At 34.2% G+C, this 17,811-nt stretch overlaps 1 protein-coding gene across 2 annotated transcripts; it reads left to right on the top strand.

Annotated features, from left to right (window-relative positions):
- The first annotated feature begins 2,566 nt into the window (after nucleotides 1-2,566).
- LOC128243524 (protein enabled-like) lies at nucleotides 2,567-16,247 on the top strand. Of its 2 annotated transcripts, none has more exons than XM_052961345.1 (9): nucleotides 2,567-2,800; nucleotides 4,651-4,804; nucleotides 5,027-5,363; nucleotides 6,637-6,761; nucleotides 7,244-7,295; nucleotides 7,928-8,112; nucleotides 8,754-8,951; nucleotides 9,470-9,612; nucleotides 10,010-16,247. In XM_052961345.1, the coding sequence occupies exons 1-9, from the start codon at nucleotides 2,795-2,797 to the stop codon at nucleotides 10,076-10,078; spliced, it is 1,269 nt and encodes a 422-aa protein (XP_052817305.1). In that variant the 5' UTR covers nucleotides 2,567-2,794; the 3' UTR covers nucleotides 10,079-16,247. The 2 variants fall into 2 exon arrangements, with proteins under 2 accessions (XP_052817305.1, XP_052817306.1); XM_052961346.1 differs by having other exon boundaries at nucleotides 9,473-9,612.
- The last annotated feature ends 1,564 nt before the right edge of the window (nucleotides 16,248-17,811 follow it).

Genomic DNA, 17,811 nt, shown 5'->3' on the forward strand with positions numbered 1-17,811 from the left:
ACACCACTGAGGGTCATATGACATTATAAGAACCGGCCAGTCAGCCACCGAAAGTGTATATGGACCGAGGCGTTAGCTAAAATGTTGCTAAATAAAGAATATTTTTTTATCCGTCCGTCCACTCGCCAATAATATATATTTTTTTAAATATTAAATTTGAAAATGGAGTAAAATTTTGCCCCAAATGACGTCATACCGAAAATGTCGTCAATGCCATTTATTTACAGAACTTTGTGCGTTTATATTAAAAAAAAATCACAGTAAACGGGCTTAGATAAATTCTATTTTCGATCACTCTAACGGTTAGTCGAAATTAGAGAGTGACGTACTTCTCGGTATTCGTTTCCTAGGTTTGTACATGTATTTTGCTATTTTGTCGTTAAATAAGTGTTTTTATTCACGGTAGCTTTTACTTGTCAGTGAATATAACTGTCCTTTGGTCTGTCCATGATAGTTATACTTTTCAAAGGTGAAAACCCTGTATATTTCTAGCGCCCGCTTGGTATTGATAAGAATTACCCAGAATTTGGATTTCGTGAATACGGCCCGAATTCACGAAGTGCGATTGGTATTTCAGCAAGGTAAACTCTGCAAAATTAGGACGGATTGGCGTGTGGACGGACGGATAAAACAGACAGATGGACAACGCGGCAAATATTTGCTTTCCCTTCTGAGGGTATACTCACGTGAACGTAATGCATTGTTTGTATGGTATTGGTAAAGTAAATATCATTATCACACCTTAACATCAGAACTGAACAGAACAGAACAGAACATTTATTGTTAACTTGAACATATATACAGTTCATCGTTATTACAATAACATAACACTTGGCATGGCAATAATTGATAAATGCGAGAGTGCATTTACATGTATAAATTATCAATGATTTCAACATGTTAAAAACAATAAAGTTAAGCATTATCATTAAACGCATTATATCGTAGCTTAAAAGCATGTTGGCAATAAAAAGCTAGTTTTCGTAGACATGCAGTATTTTCCGAGTTTAATAATTGAATAAATTTAAACATGCTTGGTCTTGTATAGTTAAATGTATTTATGTATTTTTTCCTAATATTATTATATTGCGGAAAAATCAAAACAAAGTGATATTCGTCTTCAATATCATTACGCATGATTTATTACCATCATTTTCATTGGTCAATACAGTCAAGAAGTAATTTTGCTACACATAACACTTTTTCTTTTACCATTTTGTTGTCTCTTTTGGAATTGTACTAGCTGTTAGCGTCTTGGCGTATTTTTTAAAATTGAATATATTTTTAAAATGAGCATAAGTCCAATGCACTACAAAAACAAATAAAGCATTTTTGGAAAACAAATAAAGACTGGAATGCCAAACAAATATCTTTGCACAAGATGAAAACACGGAATAAACTGGTTAACTGCTTAATTCGTAGGATTTTTTTAACAGTGGCAAGGAATATATTTCGCTTTAGCAACCAGCCCATGCAACATATTTACACAAATAAAACATTAAATATGTAATAAACATTGTCACAAAACATTGTAGACCAGAGGATAAATTTAAACTGTAATCATAGTAAACATAACTCGATTTGTATCGAAGCTATACCTACGTATAAAAAATAATTTCGTTTTCCAGCGGTTTCTTCTAAAATCTGAAAACGCTTTTATAGGCATGGAAAAAGAAAATTACTTCATGCCTTACAAATGCATCATTTGTTAAGGCAACTACAATCTTGAATATATGGACACATAAACTATTGTGATATATAATAAAATTGTCGTTATTCCAAAAAAATGTCACAACATAGTAGGAAATGACAATAGTATCAATTTGCATTACATAATTACAAATTTTATTGAGCCAGTACCACTGAATTAGACAACTCGGAGTTCCGGCTGTGTGATACATATAAAAAAACGGTATGAAGAATAAATAAAACTGAGCTAATGTATGGTCAGATGTATTTAAAACGTACCGATATAATTACAAATATTGAATAAAAGTAGACCGGCGCCGACCTATCGTGTAGAAGTCAAAAACTAAATGCTATTTTTCTTAGTGTACAGCTCAAATACCTGTATACTAGTCAGTGCGCATGTGCGAGTATCTAAAATACTCACTTAATAAAACCATTTGATGGCATAATTTAATTTTTGCGATTATAATCTGCTTGACGGATGTTTGGTTGTCAGAGGTCTTCTTAAAGATTAAATGCAAATCTAGCCGGCTATCACATTGGCGAAGCGTAAGCCTAAACACTAATGCTTTTTACCGCAGTACATATATCTACAATAACATCGAATAACGCATTCTTTTCAGTCCATTGATGATTAATTTCAATTGATATATTTCTAGAGCAATACCTTAATTATAAACTATGCAAAATAATTAAAACTGTACAATATAACATCAAGCTGTTTTTAACACGCTCTTGGTATTCTCTGAGTATAAAGAGGCCACAGAAAAGGCATTCACTAGGCCGTCAAAAGAGTCCCATAAGGTACGCAGTTTAAACATGTTGTTTTATTCCGTTCCGTATTTTAGGGACAACTATGTTTTAAGTTAATCAAAAACCGCTTTGCACGCCATCTACCGCCTGATTTTCTAAATACAAAAAATAAAACATGCGGTCCCTTTAAAGCAGTTTTCTGATATTGCATTTGGTTTCAAACTCAGTTTACAAGACAAGTTCTTGCGCTATCAATTCTGTTTTAAACTCCCAGGAATGCCACATTTTTTCTCGAATTTGCACAGTTGAAATAAGTGTCACTACAAACTTCTTTTCCTGTTGAAGATTTGAAATGATGGTAAATAGCTTTGACTCCAATATCTTTCACTTGCCATTCTCATTGTTTTGCAACCTTACTTTCTAAGATTTTGGGAGCTCTGGTCATATAGGGGACATTGTGTTGGATGTTATACAGCCATACGGTCCACCAACCTGATTTTTTCAGACGGCTAATCTTGGCCGTATTGAATCCTCAAAACTGGGCTGTTGTATCAATCAGTCTGGCTTGGGTCTCATGCAATGGGCTGTATGGCCCATATACTGTTGGTTTGTGGTGTAGAAGTATTAAAATATACTGTTCTCATATCATTGATTAAAGCCAAAAGAGCTACCAGCTGGGTAGTCCAAAATAATAGACGTGTTATACGGGATTCTTCCAATCCCTAACGTCTAAACGCATGGGTGAAAGTTTTCCGGTTTTTCCTGATCCAGAGGGGTCGTTTTTCCAATTCGTGTAAATCCGTTGATTTTCAGAGGGGGGTTAGGGGGTATGACCTAGTCTTAAATAATAGACATGTTATACGGGATTCTTCCAATCCCTAACGTCTAAACGGGAATGTGCAAAAAACGGGGGTGTTTTAAAAATATTGAAATTGTTTTAAGTGAAGTATTTTATGGTTGAAATTGATCATAAAGAGTTATATTCATATTTTACCATGTAAGTGAAATGTTATTTTGCACTATACAAGCATTTAATGCAATAAAACAAGTTGTTTACCTTTCCAATAAAACGAAAGTTGACTGACACAGACAACAATTATGCGAAGGGGAACAACTCAATACAATCGTAATAGCTCGGCCTCCTCCGACCAAAGCTTCGAGATAGACCTCGTTATACAATCGTAACAACTCGGCCATGGCCGAAATGTTCCGAGCGATTTAAAACTATGCCCTAAAGCCTTGCAGGTGCCCTTCATGTATATATCGTTATGTTTTGACAGAATGAAATGAAGAAAAGCCATCAGACTCATAATTATAAGTTGGATATTTATTTTTTTGTGTACGGAACTAATATAAAATAACATTATCTGGTAATATTTCTTGTTTTTATGATATTTTATGGACGCTATATGCTTTAACCCGGAATCCTGATCGGAACAACTACCCACTTTTGATACTAAACAATTTGTAAGTGAAGGATTTGCCATATCAAAAATCTAAAAAAAATCGGTCAACCAGCTGGGGAAACCTGACCACAATTATGCTTGTTTAGGGAACTATTTTTAACATTTGGACATTCATTTTGTTCCCTAAACGCCATAAGTCAACTGATTTAAACTAATGCAAAATATATTTTTCAATTGTAACTCCACAATATATAACCCTGCATTGTTAAATACAAACACAAAAGTTACACATAAAATATATTGAGCTCTTATTACACTTACATGTTTCATGAAACATACCAGTAAATTCAGATCGATCTGTCAACAAAGCAATGCCATTTTTGAACTACCTAGCAGGTGCTCTTTATCTTTCCGCTCAATATACTTAACGCTTGGATCTGTCAATCTTGGTTAGGAAAACAAGTGGAATATGGATGCACAGAGTTGCTTAAAGAAAAATTGTCAAAGACTAAAGCGGTTTTTTATATGGACTAGGGCGAACTTAGTAGATTTCACAAGTGTTACATTTTTTTTCTACAAATTCAAGTATGTGTGTGTGTGTACTCTCTGATATACTTCTAAAATTTTGAAAATCCCCCTTATATTTGAACGCATTGTTATCATTTGCCCTGTTTAAGGCTAATTCATCGTTCCACATTTACTGTTTTTTTTAGATACAATATAATGTTACCTTATTCTTGAAAGTCTCACTTCACTTTAATAGAACATCTTCATCCATGTTGTTGTGTTTCTTGTAATACAGAATATGAGAGGTCCTCGTCCAATGCCACGTCCAGGAGGCCCCCATGGTCATCCTGGTCCTGCCCGACTCCCTGGACCCCCAGGCCCTGGAGGCCCAGGCATGAGACCCCCACCAGGAATGAGGCCACCTGGTCCCCCAGGAATGGGCCCCATGGGTAGGTTCCGAGTTTTTGATGTTTTAATTGTGTTCTCAATGTTGTTTTTGTAAAGAAAAGCTTAATCAATACACAAATGATGTAAAGATAAATATCAATTATTCAATTTTACCATACAGTATATTATAAGGAATTGTAAAGTGCTTTTGAAAGAACATGTCTGAAAAAATCTGCGAGGATTTATTAGTAGTACTTGTTTTTAATATTGTTATCTTTACACAGGTGGCCCCCCAGGCCCCATGAGACCACCAGGACCAAACATGGGCAGACCAGGGCCAAATATGGGTGGACCGGGACCAAATATGGGTCCCGGAGGGCCAGGGCCAAACATGGGCCCCGGAGGACCAGGGCCGAACATGGGTCCAGGAGGGCCAGGACCAAACATGGGTCCTGGTGGACCAGGGCCAAATATGGGTGGTCCTGGACCTAAGATGGGTGGCCCGGGTGCAAGTGCTTCAAATATCACAAATGATCCCAAGGGGGCACACTGCAGACTATTTGTAGGAAATCTCAACACAATAGCCTTGAAGAAGGAAGATGTAGAAAATATATTTAGAAAGTAAGTTTGAGTGATTTTATGTTTTGACGGAAGATTTATTTGATACATTCATTTACATTTATTTACTTTTTAGCTCGACTATTCGAAGAATAAGGAGAGCTATCCTAGTCACCCGAGCGTCGGCGTCAGCGTCGGCGTAACCACTTCTGTTTAAGTTTTTGTAAGAGTTTTTGTACCATCTCAAATATTTTCAAAGTCCATTGACATATGGCTTTGAAACTTTGCACACTTGTTCACCAACATGCCCCCAACCTGTACACAGGAGGAGGTAACTCTATCAAGCATTTTGACAAAATTATGCCCCTTTTTCTACTTAGAATTTACGTTAAAGTTTGCATACCACCTCAAATATTTTCAAAGTCCATTGACATATGGCTTTGAAAATTTGCACACTTGTTCACCATCATGATCTCAACCTGTGCACTGGAGGAGGTAACTCTATCAAGCATTTTGACAAAAGTATGCCCCTTTTTCTACTTAGAATTTACGTTAAAGTTTGCGTACCACCTCAATTGAAACTTTGCACACTTGTTCACCATCATGATCTCAACCTGTGTACACGAGGAAGTCACTGTATCAAGCTTTTTTACAATATTATGCCCCTTTTTTTCTTACAACTTACGTTAAAGTTTGCCTACTACCTCAGATATTTTCGAAGTCCATTGACATATGGCTTTCAAACTTTTCACACTTGTTCACCATCATGATCCCAACATGTGAGACTTTATACAATGGTATTCAACCATCCAGCCTAATTGAATAATCAAGTTAGATAACTGTTTTTTGCAAATAATGGCCCTTTATTATTAGTTAATATCTCATCATGTATTGCATTGAAATCTAATCTAACTGATCCATGCATGTTTCGCCAAAACTTTTCAATCCTTACACCGAAAAGCGGCAGAATAGTCGAGGGCGCTGTCTCTGTGACAGCTCTTGTTTTATTCTCTGGACTTAGTTTTATTAAATGCGCAGTATTGTAAATACTGTTTGTTGGAGAATATTTTTACTTATAAAACTGTTTTCAAAATCTGGACTTAGTTTTATTAAGTGTACTGTGTTGTAAATACGGTACTGTTTGTTGGAGAATATTTTTACTTTCACAGTGTTAAAAATAAACATCGCTGTAACAACTTTATCCAGTTACATGCGACATACATCTCATCTTCAAAAATTTGCTACAGATTCAGTTCTACAACTAAATTTTTCATTGATGTTTGATGAACTGAAAATATAAATCATAAAGAAAGTTTACTTACATATTGTTTTACAGGTATGGTGTGGTGTTAGGTATTTCAATGCATAAAGGCTATGCATTTGTGCAATACGGAACTCCTGAGGATGCTAGGAGAGGTTCAGTCATGGAGGATGGAAAAACATACGCAGGCCAGACGCTAGGTAGGTGCATCTTTTCACTTTAGTGCTAACCTTGGCCATTACTCAAAATCTGTTTAAGGTGTTGCCAAAGACAAGACCTGGAATGAGTAGCAATTTAGTGACTTACAGTTTTCACAAATTGGTAATCTCGAGCAGTAGAAAATGTTTTGTAACCCCTGCATATCAATGACTTCAGAAATATGCTATTGTATTGAAAAGATGTTATTATATTTATTATTTTGTTTTTGTTCTTTCTAAATGTACTCATCTTATAGTAGGGAAATGGATATTTACAAAATCCCCTTCATTTCAAAACCTCGTCAATTTGGTTTAAATACATTTGTGCCTTATATAGCATATCCCTAAATAATGATAAAACCTTCTTTATCAATGGACTACGCTACATGTACACCAATGGTTTGGTACATGTTTGTGTTTGCTGTAATAATCATTAATGAATAGTGTAGGTTGAATTCTGTAATAAAAATGTCCCTATATTTCAGATATAAACATAGCATCAGAACCAAAGAAAAACAACAAAAGACACGCAGCAAAGTAAGTATTTGTATTTGAAATGTTTCAATTATTGTAATTAGTTTTTATCATATCAGTAATAAAACCATGCTACAAATGTACTTCTATGTGTTACATAAATGAATTATTACACTCATTAAGGACTGAAAAATGTATGTTTTCGCTTCTGTTTTTGCTTTATTAATTTTTATAAGCTTTTAATAAATGAAGTCCAGGCCTAGTGAAAGCTTTGGTGTAGTTGTCACAATCGGCGTTAATGTGCAACCACCTAAACCTTGGCTAGAACTCAAAAATTGTTTTAGATACATTCAAATGAAACTTGGTACACTTGTTGCTAGAGGCAATTTGCACATCGTGACCTGTACAGCAAGACCCATCACTCTGGCTTGTTAATTGTTACGTTATGACACTTTTTAGTGATAAAACAACAATTGAAGAGTACTCTTGTTACAAAGTGCTTTAGATCTGATGTATTCTAACACTGAGTGTGGAAAGCCGAGCTGAGAGGAAGGAAAGAAAATTATGATAGTTCAGAGGTCAAGAAAGCTCAATTGTATTAAAAAATTGTAGATTGACGCTTGTTCTATTACTACTCTTAATAACTGATGGTAAGTTAGCACTATTTATATTTCTAAAAAATGTATTATTTACAGTTCCAACAATGCTCAGGAGAGCCCGGTTGAGAAAAAGGCACGGGTGGAGGGTGGCGCTGCCCCAGGGGGTCGGAATCTGGTGTCCCTAGGGTCGGGGCTTAAAGATGCGAGGATTGAGACCTCCAGCACCTCAATAACACTCTCCAGACCAACCGGGAAGGCTCTGAAAAAGACCACAATATCAAGTATGTAAGGTCTATGTTTGGTTTGCTGTTCAATGGTTAATTTGGATGTCAGTTCCATTGATGGGGGGCGGGGGGCATTTAAAACAAAATGATAGAAGGAAATATGTACAACCAGCATTCAGTGTATGTACAATCAGCATTAAACTGTATGTACAATTAGCATGAATTAATGTGTAAATTAAAACATTATTTCTTGGGTTGAATAACTAATGACTAGATCCATAGAGAATAACTGATAAGTGCTGTGAATGGCAATGTTTTACCTGTTCCGCCAAAGGTAAGCCGGATAAATTCTGTAGTTGAGCCAGATAAACTCAAATTTATTTTCTGTGTATGTGCCATTATGTTTAATACGTGCGTCATTAAAATAACATCACTGACCTATTAGCTTAATGTAAATTTGAATGAAAGAGTGTGGTTTAGGCAGCAATATTAGACTTATTGCTAGGTACTGCCTTTTCAAATTAGAAAAACTGTTTTAAGAAAACTACATATCTGGCCAACTAATCTGAGATCACGTGACCAACTGGTAAGGCTAAGTTTATCAGGCACTTTGATATCTGGTCAATTTTTATGCAAATGGTAGAATAAATTGTCTCATAAAACATCAACATTTATATATATTTTACCCCATTTTTCAGCTGGCAACGACATCTTGATCTGTGGCAACTGCAAGTCTCTACACAGCAGCCTGGCCACGTTCGTGCAGCACAAGAAGGCAAAGTGTGAGCTGAAGATCCAGTGTAAATGTCACATGCCTTCATCTGCGATGCCCACACCTCCTGTCACACCAACCCCTGCCGGGGACAGCAAAAGTTTGGAACGGATATTACCTACATGTAAAGTTTACGATCTTCATTATCTTTTAAAATGAGTGTTTGTAGTGTTTCAGCCTGCTCAGCAAATATGCAGAGTGATTTTTCGTGGTGCAATAATCTGCCATCTAAAGACTGTTTCCCCTTGTGAAGTTTCCTTTCACTCTCTTCCCAAATTCGGTCATGTTGTTACTCCCTGGCCACAAAGTGAAGTTGAAATTTTATATGAGGCCTCTTCATATTCTGTCCATTAAACTTTAATGTTTAAAAACGCCTGTTTGGAGCTACTGCACTGTAAAGCATGTTATTCAGCATTTTAATATAGCTTCGGTCACACTGTAAAAGTCTATTAATCAGCATTCAGCACAGTGACAGGCAGAAGTGTGGTGAAAACTTAGATCACGGTATAAGGTCCACTTTTATGTCTTAACACCCCTTGAAGGATTTTAGTGAAAGCATGATAAGTCAAATTACGGGCTGGTTCTTCGCAATGAGCCAATCGTATTGAGAAATAAACACTTTATGATTAATACTTTATCAAGCAGCCAACAGTGATGGTGGACAAAGCCTGATGTGCGCGGTATGTGACACGGTTGTATCCTCCGCCTGGGAGCTGTGCAAACACTGTCAGGAGAAACACAACATCGCCATCTTCAAGGCAGCTGATGGGGAAAGTGCTGAGAAAGTAAGTTATACCAAAGGAAGTTCTTTAATATTTACTTAGCCTGGTATAGGAAATAAACACAAACAGCAAGCTTTTTTTTTACTGTTATTGAGTCTTTTTTTAATTTATTAGTCCTTAGTGTGCACTTTTAAAGATCATAATTAAAGAATAAATAGAAATTAAAAATGAAAGATGTCTTATTGATTGAGGGAATTGAACCTTTGATATTTAAAATTTTATTCTTGGTTGCATATATATTTAAGCAAATTTTTTCTCTGGTACTCTTACACCAAGTTTATTTTGAATAAGTCAAGAATACACGGTATACAACTGAATATCTTTATCTTGCGTAAATTTGGCCTTCATTCATTGATTGATGACCGCTATACATGTATCTCTAAACCCTATCAACCAATAGGAGGAGAGCAATAAAGACGTGAAAACAGAGAAGAAAGACGAAGTAAATGAGGTCAATGGCGGGAAATGATGGGTCAAGGTCACTGGAGGTGTAGGTCACTGAAGGAAAAGGCCACTGGAAGTGAAGGTCACTGGAAGTCAAAGGTCACTGGTTTATTAGGGCAGCAGGGGTTATGTGCTATATGTGTATTACAATACCAAGATAGACCTGCTATGTTACAGTGTTATTTCAATGTTTATTATACATTATGAATAAGCATTATGACTTTGTCATTGTTTAGTTACAGTTCTTTGACCTATCACTTTGTCTATAAGTATGAGGATTTATTTGCATAATAGCAATGTTATTTTAGTAAACAATCATGTTGGCATGGTATGTAGTTAGTCATATGTATCTGTATGAAAAATCACATTCTGTGGATTAGTTTCCCAAGATTAATTGTATAGCCATATACTGTACATTACCACATGTGCTATAGTTCATAATTGTACACTATTTGTGAATGGTTGTTGGATTGTATGCATTACTTGTTTGTGTTAAAATGTCACATGTTGCATTGTTTTTTTGACTGCTGTTTGTTAAATGTACCTGTATATTGTTTATCTTGGGAATGTACTCATGTGAGAAAAGTTTAAGATTTGGTATGTTTGTTCTGAAATAGAATTGTTACTGATGTTTCCCACATATAATACGTTATGTTGCAATGGCATGTATAAACAGTCATACTCATTTCATAGTGCTGGTGTTCTGTGTTTAGTACATTTCATGGCTTTGGTGTATTCATGTTTATACCATCAGATTTATTGAAAACATTCTGCAGTTATGTATACATGTGTGTTTGTATATTTCTACGAGTCATTCATGTCAAGAAGTTAGATCATGTACAATTGTATATGAAAATGTGTTCAATTGTGTTGAAAAAATAGTAAAAAGTGTAAACTCAGATTGTCCTGTTCATAATATACAAATTATGGCATGAAATATATTTTTCTCGAACTGTATGTAACATTCAAAAATATATCCCATTCAGTAAAAAATCATTATAATCTAACAAAAGTAAGTAGTTTCACGACCATGTTGTAATCTGTAAAGAGACATTCTTTTTTGTAAGTGTATTGTAAATGTTTTGAATGAAAATAAATCGTATAGATGTTTAATCATGTTTTTGTTTTTATTGAAATTTTGGATTTGTTTATTTTTGGTATTCATGTATGAAGTGCTACATTTACCCTGTTTATTTATAAATCAAGGCTTACTCTTGAAATAATCTTATCTTGGACTTTACTTAAAGATAGGTAATCTTAAAGGAAGAATTAGTCATTATTTTGTGTATTTTATATCTAATGTGATGGAGTGTTAAAATGTGATCTTGTAATGCCTGAAACCAGCAGTTTATCTTTTTACATGTTTTTAAGTGACTGAGTTTACATTATAGTGCAATTTATGGAAAGAAATGTGCTATTTTATAGTAATTGACAAGGTTTTCATGATATCTTTTTCCTCTAAATATTCTGAATTGCATTTAAATTGGTATAATTTTAAATTTTACAAACTAGGTATCAAGTCAGACATGTTATTCAAAAGTATTAAAAAAAGAACAAACATAAAAAAAATGTTTATTTTATGAATATAAATATCAACAGTTGATAAAAATAGAAGTAAAATAATGCCCACATTTTGTGTTCATTTCATTTCAATTATGTAAGGGATTCATATCAAATTATTTTCTTATTATGTTTGTGTTTTTGTGTAGCAGATTCAATTGCAATTATTAATAACAACGACATTCCAGTGTTACCTGTTTAGTTTATATTTTAAGTTTTTTTTAGTTGTTTTGTTGTTGTGTGTTTATTCTTTGATATCAGCAGACGTTTAAAATTTGTGCAGGCTTTTTAAATCTAAAAACATATCCCGGTAATCATTCCATACATTGTAAGAAGGCATGTTGATTTTACAGTTCAGAGTTAATGGTAATTCATCCTTATTATAAGGTTTGTCATCAATTGCTATTTTAGCTGTGTGTGTTTGAAATTCAAAAGAACAATTCAGTTGTCAGTTTTAGTTTACACACTTGACAAATATGATATATGAAGAGTTGAAAACTAAAATCATTACATTATTGTTGTGGTAGGAATGTATGAATTTCTTTATTTCACAAGACAAGCTCTATATTAATACTTATTTTCTGATTAATCAGCCAGGGAACAAAATTGGACATATTTAGAATAATTTATTTGTGGTTAAAATTGAAATTTTAGTATAAACTATTTTCTGACTTCAAGTTCCGGTTTATATACCAGAATTTTGACTTTAAATACTGGTTGTCATCGAGAAGTTTACATATGGCATCAGAATTTTGACTTGAATACAAAACTTATCATTTTTATGATGGCTATATTAAATGCTCTAAGCATTTCAAACATGGTCGATAAGGTTTGTTTTTCAGAGAAAAAAAAGAGTTTTGTTATGAATAGATATCTTTAAATATGGTATGGAATTATGTTTTAAATAGACAAATAAGTTGAAGTTGTTGGGTCGACAGGTGTTTCGATTGATGAGTTTTACTCTCAGTAAACAAATTGTTTTTGGTGCTAAGTGTTTTTTGATTGTCATACATTTTACCAGGCAAGTTTGAAATTGGTTGTTCATCATTTTTCTCCACTTTTATTGGAAGATGAGAAGCTATCTGTATTTTTGCTGAGCGACTTTCCAACTGAAGCTTAATGCTTCTAAGCCTGGGTTTACAGGTAAATATAGCTTTTACTGTACATTACTTCCTTTTTGAGACTAAAGACATTGAGCATTTCATTTAAACAGGAGTGTTTCATTCTCATTTAATTGTTGGAACAAATTTTGCATGAACTATTATTATTGCAATCCTGCACTTTGCATGTATTTTGATGTTATTTCAAGTTTTTATGAAGATTAATATCAAAGCACTTCTTACTGTCCTAACTTGAAACTCACCAAGCTCAGATAATCTGGATAATATTATTGTTCTATAGTGATCTTGTGCTTTTGCTAACAGTATAAGTCTTTGCATTAAGGCATATTTACCCAATGAAAAAGTGTTGCTAGAACTTAACTATATACAGATCATTTTAGATCATGTATAAAAACTGGATATTCTCTGACCGCTTGTTAGATATTGTGACTTATAAGTCGACCAATTACTGTCAGGAGTGATATTAGAGTGGTGGTTTTTGCCTTATGGAAGATACAACATCAGATTTATCAGTTTAATAATTGATACGAGTATTACAGTAGTGTGTAAAATCGATATTATAGTGATGCTGAATTCAATATAGTGGTGTCAAAGGCATATCAATATTAAAGTGATGTTGCAATCATCGTATAGTAGTATCTAAATCGATATTATAATGGTGCTATTGAGCTTATAAAAGATGCAACTCAAAATTAATGTTTATATCGATAATATAGTGATGTGTAAAATCCATAAAGGGATGTTAAAGTAAATATGTTAGTGGTGCTATTGAGTTTATGAATGATACAACTTAAGATTAATCCATTTTAAAAATCAATATTGTAGTTGTGCTTTTTGTTTTTTGAAAGATTGAAGATATAATTGCAGATAAATCAATCTAAAAATCGTTAATTATTATGTTAAAGTGGTGTCAGAATTGATATTAAAGAGGTTATTTTTTTACTTAAAAATCATACTTCTTCAGACTTAGCAATGTCAAAAACAATAAAGTCAAACTCGATAAATATTTATTATATTATAGTGGTTTCAAAATCTAGATTTAGATGGGTTTTTTTGTTTTTAAAGATACGACTTCCGATTAATCAATGTCAAAATCGATATTTTTTTAAAGTGGTGTTAAAATCGATATTATATTGGCGTAAAAATAAAAAATCATCGTGGCGATTTTTTAACCTTTTTGTAAGCCATTGTAAAAGAAATTTAACTAGTAAATGCAGTTATATCTAAACTCATTGACAAAATGATTGATATAAACCCCATTCTTTTTGTATCCTTTACGTTTAAAAAACATCTTGTTTTTGTTAAAAAAAGTTTTAATTTAGAAGTTCATAGCCATGAATGTATTCATTTAGAATTTTGAGTTTTTTTCTGATTCTTAGACTTCAGTCTGATAGAAATTCCGTGTATTTTCCAAGATTAGCAAATCTAATTTTATACAATGCGACAAGCATTTAAGTGCTAACCCTGACATAAGCATTATTCAGGCTTGATGGAGTTGTTTTTCTTGTATTGTTTTCAAGAAGTATTTGAGTTTACTGACATGAGTTGTGTCTCCCATGCATTGCTGGTACTATGGATATTTTCGATTATTTTGCCCAAGAATATTTTTTAAAATATTAAGTAATTATGAAACAAAAACATCTACGCGGAAACATATTTTTTTAACAAATATCTTTATATTTTTGTAGTGGATATATCCCGGACATTGTTACCTGGTTTAATTTTGATATTTGACTTATAAGTTATAACTTATAAGTGTCCTAAGGAGTTTTGAGTGAAGTTTGAGGTTTTGTGAACATTTTAGAATGGTTGCTACACCCTGCCATGGATTAGGGCACATTTCGAGTTACTGTATTTTTTACTCCACTGATTATTGCTGAGAAAAGTTATGTTATAGCAGTAGGTTCATTTTTTAATCCATGATCCCAAAAATGGCAATTCATTTTTTTACATTGAGCATTAAGCTATGGTTAATGAAGTGTTTACCGTTTAAAGATGTCGTGCAAACAGGTCCATTTTCGGATGGTTGAAGGTGGTTGTTGTCTGCGAAGCATTGCATACACGGGGATTACTTTGTCAGGCGTCATCTTCGTCCTCATACTTTTCTTGTCGTTTTAACGATTTTGTCTATTGTCTGGTCGGTCAGTACGTGACTCGTATTTATTTGCGGGTCGAAGGTCAAATAGGTCTACGGTCATGGTGACCTTTACCTGAACACTTACGGACGTTTTCTTTTCCCATCAATAACATTTGAACGACTTGGTGTATATTGTTATGATTTTGGGATAAATAGGTAAAAGGTGAAGGCCATGGTGACCTTGACTGGAAAAAATGTGGGCACTCCAGGCAGGCGCATTCATTCGCAAAATTCAAGTTTAGTTAACTTTTTTAAACATCAAAGATAATCTTAAGATTTATTAATGAGAAAAAAAACATTATTTTTTTTCGGTATGTTTTTGGAAAGGTCATGGACTAGTAAGCGTCTTCATAATCGACTTTATTGCATTTTTTTTTAAAACGGCAAGATTTATAATAGTTATTACAAATATCTCATTACGATCTTATTATTATCCCGGCATGAACGCAATACACACTAAATCAATGCATGTAAATAGTACAATTAGGGCAGAGGAAACGATAAGCCAGTCCCCTTTCGGTTGTTAACTTATTAATGAAGCTTGATTGCCGATAACAGATGTCGCCACAGGGTGATTGGGTTGTCTTGTTATTAGAAAATAACGCTTTTAAGTGATTTTGTCATTTGCCAGACCCAAACACAGCTTCTCATTCGATCCGTTTATTCTTGAGTATTTCCGATCTATAAATACTTGTTCGATAACAATCAACGTCTTCTTAAGGTATCTATAATGACCAGTCAATTGTAACCACGGCCCCCCAGGTCCGGGGAATAGCCGGGACTTTGACTTTCGGCCCAGCCAACACCGGGTAAAATCTCCGCCCTGCGGGGACGAACTGATGGTTAAACCCCGGCCAAATGCCACCGCACCCCAGAGACTCTATATAAGGCCCAATATCCGCTAAATTTGGCGCTATGACAAAACCACCACGGTCACCCGGCCCTGCGGGGCCACCTGGAAAGTAAAAACACGGCCCTTTTCCCCGGTATACCCCCGGACCTGGGAGGGCTGTGGTTACAATTGACTGGTGCATAAAGTTGACATGAAAATCAAATTTCACGAAAAACATCTAATATCTGTTTTTTTTTCTGGATTCTAGCGTAATATTACATATACAGTTGTTTTTGTTTTTGTCTTTTTAATTAATTTACATATGGTTCAAGCTATCGGGCAAACTATTGAATCCATTTTTTATGATAAATATCCTGATATACGTTGACTCCACGTTATACTCGTTGTCAAACCATGAGTGCTTATCATTTGTTTATATTTCATTTCTAAACCCATCACAATTTTTACCAGATGTGTTCAAACTTGATCTCAGAGGTATTTATTTGAAGTATTTGAAACAGAAAATATATTGAAAGAAACGAGAGTTTTTCTTATTTTATCGATTTACATTACAAGTACAGGCGTGGCGTTTATTTGACTATCGGTTGATCTTGAGGTAAGTTATGCCATTCTGTACTGTAAAGCGTTGTTAAATATTTGTCTTTCTCATGGACAATACTTGGTAACAGCTGAAAGCGTTAATTGGCTATATTGAATAGCCGAAGTAAATCTGCGGCTTTTGATGTATACATGTCCTTCGATTTTTACACAGCTTGTAATGCTGTCGTGGTTGAGTAGGACGGTCTTGTGTATAGAACACGATGGTTCCCTGTCAACATTGTTCAAATAAACATTGTTTTACGGGAAAATGGAGAAAATAGTTCAAATATAAGTTGTATTACAGAAAGATAGACGCTACATCTTGATAAAGTTGTAATTTGTTTTCCTTAAAAATACAAGAAACGTTGATTTTCAATAACGTTAAGAGATGTTCATGGTTGCCCTACTTCTGTTGTTTAAACGTCTTTGATTTCCTGAATTCGATTTATAGGTCCCCGGGATATCATTTTTATTTTGAATTTTCTTACTGGGTCTTCTGCACGAATTAATTGAGAAGGGATCCAACTGGCATGTGTCCCTCTAGTTTCTCATCTGATGTATGTCTTTATTTTTATATCACTAAAATGAGAATGCAAATTTAATGTTAAGAAAATGGCAAACAAATCTTATTAAGAACATAGAATTCCAGTGTGAGCTACTGTGGTAACCTTTTCTTTTAAACCAAATGGCAAGTTTAATCAAACTTGACCGGATTGCTTCTCGTATAGTCTTCTGGTAGAAGTCCTCACCATGAGTGGTTCTTAGCAGACTTATGGTTGCCATGGCACCACAAAGGGTTAACTTCATCTCAGACACAGATGCCTACACTGATATACATATGGAAGCCATCCAGGAATTCTGAAGTTTAAGATTAATTCTGAAATTAAAATGACTCCAGAAACAAGATTAAAGGAGGTCTGCGCCCCTTACCCTTATTTGGGCATCAGTCCCTTATAATTAACCAATAAACCCTTGCTATGTTTCAGGGTTGCAGGCTTCAAAGCGGTCCCTACTATCCCTACTTTTTTGTTAGTATCCTACTTTTCTTGACCCCCCCCCCCGAAATATTATAAATCTTTAAATCTCTTAACCATTTTAAGTATTTTGTAGGATTAGTTGATACAGTATTTATCATTCTTACAGCGGATTATTGTTGACCCGGCTGAAAGAATCCAATATTGCCCTTGAATAATCTCGACCACGACCTTTTGACCTACTTTAAAGACAATATTTACAAACGAATTTCAATATTGCCCTTGAATAATCTCGACCACGACCTTTTGACCTACTTTAAAGACAATATTTACAAACGAATTTCAATATTGCCCTTGAATAATCTCGACCACGACCTTTTGACCTACTTTAAAGACAATATTTACAAACGAATTTCAATATTACCCTTGGAATTATTTCATCCACGACCTTTTGACCTACTCTATAAACAATGTTTACAAACGAATTTCAATATTACCCTTGAAAGATCTATACCATGACCTTTTAACCTTATT

This window comes from Mya arenaria, chromosome 8 (assembly GCF_026914265.1).
Source record: "Mya arenaria isolate MELC-2E11 chromosome 8, ASM2691426v1".
Lineage (NCBI taxonomy): Eukaryota > Metazoa > Mollusca > Bivalvia > Myida > Myidae > Mya > Mya arenaria.

Excerpts from the sequence above, each read along its gene's own strand:
- LOC128243524 (XM_052961345.1), top strand. Across the intron at positions 4,805-5,026 it reads CCCAGGAATGGGCCCCATGG|GTGGCCCCCCAGGCCCCATG; the intron begins GTAGGTTCCGAG and ends ATCTTTACACAG. Across the intron at positions 6,762-7,243 it reads ATACGCAGGCCAGACGCTAG|ATATAAACATAGCATCAGAA; the intron begins GTAGGTGCATCT and ends CCTATATTTCAG.